This window comes from Mercenaria mercenaria, chromosome 17 (genome assembly GCF_021730395.1).
Source record: "Mercenaria mercenaria strain notata chromosome 17, MADL_Memer_1, whole genome shotgun sequence".
Classification (NCBI taxonomy): Eukaryota; Metazoa; Mollusca; class Bivalvia; order Venerida; family Veneridae; genus Mercenaria; species Mercenaria mercenaria.
Genome location: NC_069377.1, coordinates 57,657,609 through 57,667,907, shown reverse-complemented (window position 1 = coordinate 57,667,907; position 10,299 = coordinate 57,657,609). Strand labels below are relative to the sequence as shown.

General features: G+C 37.7%; 1 protein-coding gene across 1 annotated transcript in view; it reads right to left on the bottom strand.

Annotated features, from left to right (window-relative positions):
* LOC123536795 (fatty acyl-CoA reductase 1-like) overlaps positions 1-10,299 on the bottom strand; it is a 39,932-nt gene that overhangs the window by 4,984 nt on the left and 24,649 nt on the right. The window contains exons 10-12 of the mRNA XM_045320231.2: positions 8,291-8,380; positions 6,623-6,752; positions 1,060-1,187 (exon numbers count right to left, since the gene is read on the bottom strand). Coding sequence (XP_045176166.1) covers positions 1,060-1,187; positions 6,623-6,752; positions 8,291-8,380 — 348 coding nt within the window. The remainder of the gene's footprint in view (positions 1-1,059; positions 1,188-6,622; positions 6,753-8,290; positions 8,381-10,299) is intronic.

Sequence of the window (10,299 nt, the reverse complement as noted above, 5' to 3'; positions counted from 1 at the left end):
AAGGTCAGAGTTATGGGACTTTGTGTTATCGGCTAGTTTTATAACCCCAAAGACACATGTGAAGTTTCAATTCAATATCTGCATTAGTTTTGGAGATAGTAACTTGCATGTAAAACTTTAACCAGGATTTTCTAAGTCCAAAAGGGGGCATAATTTGGCCAAAATACATGTCAGAGTTATGGGACTTGACCCAGTGAGGTAGGTAATTGATCTAGAAAAAGAAAAAATAAGTTTCCAATCTATATGCCTTTTAGTAATAGCTGTATGTACTTGCACGCAAAACTTTAACCAGAATTTTCTAAGTCCAAAAGGGGGCATAATTTGGTCAAAATGAATGTCAGAGTTATGGGGCTTGGTGCTATCAACTAGTTTTATAACCCCGAAGACACATTTGAAGTTTCAATTCAATACCTGCATTAGTTTTGGAGATAGTAACTTGCATGTAAAACTTTAACCAGAATTTTCTAAGTCCAAAAGGGGGCATAATTTGCTCAAAATACATGTTAGAGTTATGGAACTTGACCCAGTGAGGTTGGTAATTGACCTAGAAAAAGAATAAGTAAGTTTCAAAGCTATATGCCTTTAAATGATAGCTGTATGTACTTGCATGCAAAAACTTAACCAAAGTGTGACGCCGACGCCGGCGCTGACGCCAGGGTGAGTAGAATAGCTAGACTATTCTTCGAATAGTCGAGCTAACAAAATGTTAGATTGCTTAATCCACTTTGTGACACTTTTGTTTACAACTATGAAAATGATTATCTAGTACTGTGTTAGTATACAGCAGAAAGGCACAGAATATCAACATAATTTTTAGGCCATATGGCCACTTTCTAGCCTTAATGGTCAGAAAGATCCTTGGTGCCCAACCGGCCATTATATAAGCACTGGATGACACTTGGTTAGATAAATTGGCCCTCCACACAATAGCTGGATGACATCATCACACGAGGAGCCGAGTCGGGCTTTAACCCACAGAGGTGAGGAGCAAGGGATTCAAAATCAGCTACCTTAACCACTCAGCCACTTGAACATATGGCACATTAAGCATTAACTCACCTGAGAAGAGCTTTCCTTGCATGTGGTAGCTGTGACAATTCTTCTTTCAATACAAAACGCTTTGTTCCTAGGCAAAAGGCCTCCATGTATGTCGGCCAATGAATTGTTTTCGGATTGAATGTGAAAGTCTGAAAATAATAAAATACCCTGAAAACAGCTGCAATTTTATTGACAACAAATTCCAAAGCTTTAATTTAAACTCAAGCTAATACTAAAAGGGGAAAATCACTGAGTGTAGTTATGTATAAAATCTTTCAACATGCTATGTAGAAAGAATAAATTTATATCAATTTTGAGTTTTCGTACAAGAAGCTACATTTTTCAGATGAAACTAGAGCTATCACTAAAGTTGATGAATGTACCCCCGGCATGCACTGACACAGTACATTGCAATTTGACGCACACAAGATTGCATAATTATGTGGACTGTATGTATATAGACTGTATGTATACAGTATAGTAACAAAAAACAAAGTCCCATAACTATGCAGAATATTTATCTAAAAGAATGTAACATGCACCATGCACAACTAGGGCTGGTACTGATCACTTGTGTGAAGTTTCATTAAACTGTGTGTAAGGGTTTGGTAGATTAGGCACGCACAAGATATGCAGACTGTATGTACCATTACTCTGCAATTTTTGTCGCTGAAAGAACCTAACATGCCCCATGCACAACTACTGTTGTTACTGATCACTTGTGTGAAGTTTCATTAAATTGTGTCAAGGGGATGAGGAGAGATAGTGCGCACAAGATTGTGTCTATGTATATAGTATAGTAACAAAAAAACAAAGTCCCATAACTCTGCAAATTTTTTTTCTGAAAGAACTTAACATGCCCCATGCACAACTACTGTTGGTACTGATCACTTGTGTGAGGTTTCATTAAATTGTGTCAAGGGGATGAGGAGAGATGGTGCGCACAAGATTGTGTCTATGTATATAGTATAGTAACAAAAAAAAACAAAGTCCCATAACTCTGCAACTTTTTTTTCTAAAAGAACCTAACATGCCCCATGCACAACTACTGTTGGTACTGATCACTTGTGTGAAGTTTCATTAAATTCTGTCAAGGGGATAAGGAGAGATGGTGCGCACAAGATTGCGTCTACGGACAGACGGCCAGACAGACAACCTGAAACCAGTATACCCCCTCTTACAACTTTGTTGTCGGGTGGTACAACAATAGAAAAGAAGATAACGACTTCAAATATATCAAAGAGCTATCATTAAACATCATATCTATTCACCTTTCAATGAATTTCTATTTTTTAGAAACTGTTTTAACCTTGCACTTTTAGAACACTTGTGTTTCCGTAATAATAATTTTACATTAGACTGATCTGCAATATGTGGCCTTTCATCCTTTGCATATAGTTGCTGAACAACTGAATATTTGAAATTAATTTCTGTTTTATGGTTTATAGAAAATGGTGTCATTTTAGATTATTAGTTTGGAAAGAACTAAAATTCAACAAGATCCATGCAAAATGGGGCAATATATGCTGGAAGGTTTAGATCAATGGAAGTCTACCACCATGGTAGGGACATAGCCATATATCCAAAAGAAGAACTAGAATGTGTCTGTAGGACACAGGGTGTGCCCCCACTGGTACATTTGTCACAAATATGGTGAAATAATTCAAATGTTTGCAGTCTTAATGGGGTACAGCCTCAACAAACATTTTATGAAAAGGAATCATTATTCTAGGCCATATACTTTTTGAGCTATGAGCATCACAAACAAAATCCACTATTTTGGCTATTTCAAGGGCCATAACTCTGTAATAAGCGCTAAAATTCTCAAGAAGAATGCCAAGTGTGCAAGGTCACATTATGATAAAGACTCAAGCAAGGTTTCATGAATTTACATCAAATACTTTTTGAGCTAGGCACATAATTAGGTGTAAATGTGCATTTTTTGACTATTTCAGGGGCCATAACTTTAAAAACAGGGGAAGGAGCCAGCCAAAAATTAAGAGGTGTGCAAGTTTATATCATGATAAAGACTCAAGCAAGTTATCATCCATTTATATCATATACTTTTTGAGCTCGGTGCGTCACAAGGTGACAATGTGCATTTATGACTATTTCAGGGGCATTAACTCTGAAAATAAGGGGCAGAGGCAGACAAAAAATAGGAGGTGCACAAGTTCATATCATAATAAAGACTCATGCGAGGTTTAATCGAATTATATGTAGGTAATACTTTTTGAGTTAGGCGCGTCACAAGGTGAAAAAGTGCATTTTTGACTATTTCAGGGGCCATAACTCTGGATACAGGGGGCGGAGCCAGATGAAAAATAGGAGGTGCACAAGTTCATATCATGATAAAGGCTCATGCAAGGTTTAATCAATTTATATGTAATACTTTTTAAGCTATGCACGTCACAAGATGAAAATGTGCGTTTTTGACTATTTCAGGGGCCATAACTCTGGATATAGGGGGCGGACCAGGATGAAAAATAGGAGGTGTGCAAGTTCATATCATGATTAAGACTCATGCAAGGTTTCATGAATCTATATCAAATACTTTTTGAGCTAGGCGTGTCACAAGGTGAAAATGTGCATTTTTGACTATTTCAGGGGCCATAACTCTGGAAATAGGGGGGCGGAGCCAGACGAAAAATAGGTGGTGTGCAAGTTCATATCAAGATAAAGACTCATGCAAGGTTTCATCAATTTATATCAAATACTTTTTGAGCTAGGCACGTCATGAACTTCGGACGGACGCATGAGCATACTGACAAGACCAATTCTATATGCCCCCACCACTCATGTGGGGTGGGGGGGGGGGGGGGGGGGAGATTGGGGCACAAAAATCCTTACATGTAACTAAGAACTTATCTGACCAAACAGTTAAACACATAATGGCAACGTGTGTGGCATTTTGTGCAGCAGAGGTGATGTGATACTTGATATTAAGTAGGTACAAAAGACTGGAAGGGGGTGGGATGAGTTATTTGTGGTTGTTGTACTCTGCATATCGTCTCACCACCTAACCTATATTCCAAGTTTGAAGTCAATATACCTTGAATATAATTATGTATAATTTAAACTAGATGGTGTTTTTGTCATAAGAACTATGTCTCCCCACTTTGTATACCGTTAGCTCTGACGGCCATTTTATGCAGCGAAATGAAACGTGTTGGCGATATGCACTACTAGGCTTGGAACTGATCACTCCTGTGAAGTTTTTTCGAAATCTGTCCAGCAGTTTGACATGTGAAAGCCGGACAAGATTTTTCTATTTTTAGCTCTGGTGGCCATTTTGTGTAGCGAAGTGGAACGTGTCAGCGATATGCACAACTAGGCCTGGTACTGATTACTCCTGTAAAATTTCGTCGAAATCCAGCCAGCAGTTTGACCTGTGAAAGCTGGACAAGATTTTTCTACTTTTAGCTCTTGCAGCCAGTTTTCGCAGCCGAGCGGACATGCTGGCGATATGCACAACTAGGTTTGGTACTGATCACTCCTGTGAAGTTTCGCCGAAATCCGGCCAGCAGTTTGACCTATGAAAGCCGGACAAGCTTCATGCGGACGGACAGATGGCGAAGGCAAAATTAATATGTCTCTCCCACCTATGGGGAAGACATAATTAATACTTAGCATGGCTTTTAAGTTATACTTAGGACACAAAATATGACTGATGGACAGACAGACACAGGTGACAAGGTTAAAAACAGGGGTAAACTAGAGCTATCACTGAAGGTGATGAATGTATCCCCCGCATGCACTGACACAGTACACTGCAATGTGATGCACACAAAATTGCATAGTTATGTGGACTATTGTATAGAGTATAGTAACAAAAAACGAAGTCCCATAACTCTGCAGATTTTTTTCCTGAAAGAACCTAAAATGCATCATGCACATCTAGGGTTGGTACTGATCACTTCTGTTAAGTTTCATTAAATTGTGTGTAAGGGTTTGGGAGATTAGGCGCGCATAAGATTGCATATGCAGACTGTATGTATATAGTATATTAACAAAAAAACAAAGTCCCATAGCTGTGCAGAATTTTTTTCTAAAAGAACCCAACATGCACCATGCACAACTAGGGTTACTACTGATCATTTGTGTTAAGTTTCATTAAATTGTGTGCATGAGTTAAGGAGATTAGGCACACACAAGATTGCATATGCAGACTCTATGTATATAGTATAGTAACAAAAAACAAAGTCCCATAACTCTGCAAATTTTTTTTTCTGAAAGAACCTAACATGCACCGTGCACAACTACTGTTGTTACTGATCACTTGTGTGAAGTTTCATTAAATTGTGTCAAGGGGATGAGGAGAGTCGTTGTTGGGGGGAGAGGGGGGACGGGTATAAAGAGCTGGTGCGCACAAAATAGTGTCTATGGACAGACAGACAACCTGAAACCAGTATACCCGCCTTACAACTTCGTTGTTGGGGGGGGGGGGGGGTATAAAAAGTGTTTGCAAATATGTGTAAGAGAACATATTGGAATTAACTGACAGATGAGGAAAGCAATTCCAATAGTGCCTACCTCAATCACAAACTATTTCAATGAGCGTAGGACAACTTGCCTTTGCTCAATTTGACCATGGCATACAAAATCCTTCTACTTTGAGAGGTATCAATATAAATTTAAACAAGAGGGCCAAGATGGCCCTAGGTCGCTCACCTGAGAAAAACACCATAACAGTGTAAGCTTGTTTGACCTAGTGATTTCATGGAAACAAATATTCTGGCCAATTTTCATAAAGATTGGACCAAAAATGTGGTCTCTTGAGTTTAAATAAGTATTTTCTTAAATATATCCTGGTGACCTAGTTTTTGCAAGATGACCCAAATTCAAATTTAACCTAGATTTTATCAAAGCAATCATTCTGACCAAATTTCATAATGATCAATTGAAAAATACAGTCTCTATCTCATACACAAGGTTTTTCTTTGATTTGACCTAGTGACCTAGTTTTTGATCTCAGATGACCCATATTCAAACTCGACCTAGGTTTCATCAAGGCAATCATTCTGACCAAATTTCATGAAGGTCAATTAAAAAATACAGCCTCTATCGCATACACAAGGTTTTTCTTTGATTTGACCTAGTGACCTAGTTTTTGACCCCAGATACCCATTTTCGAAACTGCCTAGATTTCATCAAGTTATCATTCTGACAAAATTTCATGAAGATCATTGAAAAATACATCTCTATCGCATACACAAGCTTTTTCTTTGATTTGACCTAGTGACCTAGTTTTTGACCCCAGATGACCCATTTTCAAATTTGGCCTAGATTTCATCAAGATTATCATTCTGACCAAAATTCATGAAGATCAACTGAAAAATACAGCCTCTACCGCATACACAAGCTAAATGTTGATAGACAGACAGACGCCGGACATTGAGCGATCACAAAAACTCAGGTGAGCTAAAAAATCGTTATAGGGTGAGAACTATCTATTTTTAAGCATTATGAAATAGGATACTTTAAAAATAATTGGTGGGACTTGGTAAAACTGACTTGGAGGAGATGCGGAATTTTGCCTGTATTTGAAAAAGAAAAAGCAAGAAAAAAAGCCCAAACAAGTTACCTTTCTATCTTCTGCTGACAAAGCTTTTTCCAACATGAACATGTTATCATTAGAAAATGTCCAACCTTTAGAGGTGAAGAACTCTAGACTACTGACGGCCTTTTGTAACTTGCCCTGAATTCTCACAAACCTGTCATGCAAACAGCTATTATAAGAAACTAAAAACAATCACTGCAATTTTGTTATCAATTTCTTAAAGATATCCTATGGCCATCGTTCACTAAAATATTTTATCTTTAGGTATTTACTTCAAATGTAGAAAATCCTCATCAAATGTAGAAAATCCTCATCAAATGTATTTAACTTTATTAAATATTTAAATTAATTGTGTATGTACAGCTAAGTTCATAATTAAAGGACATGCAATAACAGTTGACTGTTAAAAAAACAAGAGCTGTCTCCATAGGATGACACATGCCCCCGATGGCACTTTGAATGAATAGTTATGGCCGATGTTAGAGTTTAGGACCTTTGACCTACGGAGCTGGGTCTTGCACGCGACACGTCGTCTTACTGTGTCACACATTCATGCATAGTTATTTTAAAATCCATGCATGAATGACAAAGATATGGACCGGACATGCCCATCAATGCAATATCATGAAAAATGACCTTTAACGTCTAAGTGTGACCTTGACCTTTGAGCTACGGACCTGGGTCTTGCGCATGACACGTCGTCTTACTGTGGTACACATTTATGTCAAGTTATTTGAAAATCCATCCATCGATGACAAAGATTTGAACCGGACACGCCCATCAATGCACTATCCTTTAATGTCTAAGTGTGACCTTTACCTTTGAGCTATGAACCTGGGTCTTGTGCATGACATGTCGTCTTACTGTGGTTCACATTCATGCCAAGTTATTTGAAAATCCATCCATCGATGACAAAGATATGGGCCGGACATGCCCATCAATGCACTATCCTTTAACGTCTAAGTGTGACCTTGACCTTTGAGCTACGGACCTTGGTCTTGCGCGTGACACGTCGTCTTACTGTGGTACACATTCATGCCAAGTTATTTGAAAATATATCCATCGATGACAAAGATATGGACGGGACACGCCCATCAATGCACTATCCTTTAACGTCTAAGTGTGACCTTGACCTTTGAGCTACGGACCTGGGTCTTGCGCGCGACATGTCGTCTTACTGTGGTACACATTCATGCCAAGTTATTTGAAAATCCATCCATCGATGACAAAGATATGGACCGGACACGAAAATTGCGGACAGACTGACAGACTGACGGACTGACAGACGGTTCAAAAACTATATGCCTCCCTTCGGGGGCATAAAAAACTTCTAGTTTTTTGCAGCTGTACACATTTATATTGTTTAGCTATACATGTATACAGTGAGTACCATTTGAAACCTGAAGCATAGTACTGTTAATACATAAACTTGTTAATTCTATATTTACATAAACTATATGTAGTAAGTGTTAGTGTTTCCAGATACGAAATTTGGGTCTAATATACCTTTAATGCTTAAATGTTACAAAAATAAGAAATAAATGATTAATTTAAATAATATCAAAAAGTTTGCAGTGGTATGTGAAACCACTGTGTAGGAGACTGAGTAACTACAAAACATCAAAGTTTCTCTAAAACGTTATGCCAATATGTACAATAATGGACTTAAAGCCTCAGTACACATGTACTTACATTCTTCTTCTACCAGATATCCACATGTAGAAGTCCATCATGTATGCCGGCAATATCTGGTCAAATATCACGTTCATATCATGCCATAGTCTGTACGTATAAATGTAAAATTCAGATATCACGTTCATATCATGCCATAGTCTGTATGTATAAATGTAAAATTCAGACATCACGTTCATATCATGCCATAGTCTGTATGTATAAATGTAAAATTCAGATATCACGTTCATATCATGCCATAGTCTGTATGTATAAATGTCAAAGTCAGATATCAAATCCATATTCTGCCAAAGGCTGTATGTATAAATATAAAATTCAGACTTCATTTGTATGTTTAACAGAGCAAAAGTAGTGAGAAACAAAATGCTGACCAAACCACATAACAGGTAGCAGAAAAAGTCAAACTTTTGTTTGAAATGTTGTCCGATATGAAAGTTGAAGCATCAAAAACAAAAGATTATCCATACAGCAACAATGCACCCACTTACTGTCCCTGTATGCTTGGCAATACCTCATTCTTTAGAAAATGAAGCTTTAAATGTGGGGGAAAAAAATATTTTGTCATGAGCTACAACTGTGAAGCAAAGTCAAACCCCGGGTGGATAACTTTAAGGTGCTGATTGTTTATTTCACATACTTTTTGAGCAGAGAGCACAATACTAGTTTAAAATCCTAATTCAAGGGACTTGACCCAGGTGTACAACTTCTCATGTGGATTAACATTTCTGCCAAGTTTCATGTCTACAGTTCATATACTTTTTGAGCAGTGTGACACAAATTTAACAAGAGGGTCATGATGACCTTGGATCGCTCACCTGAGTAATATGAGCTAAATGTTTCAAACGTCAAACTGATGCTAAAATATTAAGAAAGTAGGTCAGTAGGTCAAATTCATGGTCACTGAAAGTCAGTTTTAAGATTGGTGTGCAAAACTGTACATGTCATCCAAATTTCAAGGATCTTAAAAAAACAAGAAAGTAGGTCAAGGTCACAGTCAGATGACACCTAATCACTTGGGGTCATCAGGTAATTATAATTAAACAGTCTAGGAAATATGATCAGATAATTTTTGAAGTATTTTTTCCTATATAACTCATATAACAAGTGACCACCAGGCCCCAGGTGCATAATTTGATCAATTTTGTTAGAGAACCACTACATACCAAATATCAAAGGCCTAGGCCTTGAACTTTCAGACAAGAAGATTTTTAATTTTCTTTCCTATATAAGTCTATGTTAATTAAATTTTGGACCCCAGGGGCATAATTTGAACAATTTTGGTAGAGGATTACTAGGCAATGCAACATACCAACTATCAAAAGCCTATGCCTTGCAGTTTCAGGCAAAAAGATTTTTAATGTTTTTTCCTATATAAGTCTATGTAAAACTTGGGACCCCATGGGTGGGGCCTCTTTTCAACTCAGGGGCATAATTTGAACAATCTTGGTAGAGGACCACTAGGCAATGCAACATACCAAATATCAAAAGCCTAGGTCTTGCAATTTTAAACAAGAAGATTTTTAAAGTTTTTTCTTATATAAGTCTATGTAAAACTTGAGACCCCTCGTGGCAGGGTCTCTTTTCACCCCAGGATAATAATCTGAACAATCTTGGTAGAGGACCACAAGGCAATGCTTCATACCAAATATCGAAGGCCTAGGTCTTGTGGTTTCAGACAAGAAGATTTTTAAAGTTTTTTCCAATACAAGTCTATGTAAAACTTGGGACCCCCATGGGCTGGGCCTCATTTCACCCCAGGGGCTCAATTTGAACAATTTTCATAGAGGACTATTAGATGATGTCACATGCCAAATATCAAGGCTCTACGCCTTGTGGTTTTGGACAAGAAGATTTTTAAAGTTTTTCCTTTCGGTTGCCATGGCAATCAGAGTTCTGCATAGAATTCAATTCTTTGAACAATTTTGAAAGGGGGCCACCAAAGGATCATTCCTGTGAAGTTTGGTGTAATTCTGCCCAGAGATTTCAAGAAGAAGATTTTTTTAGAAAAT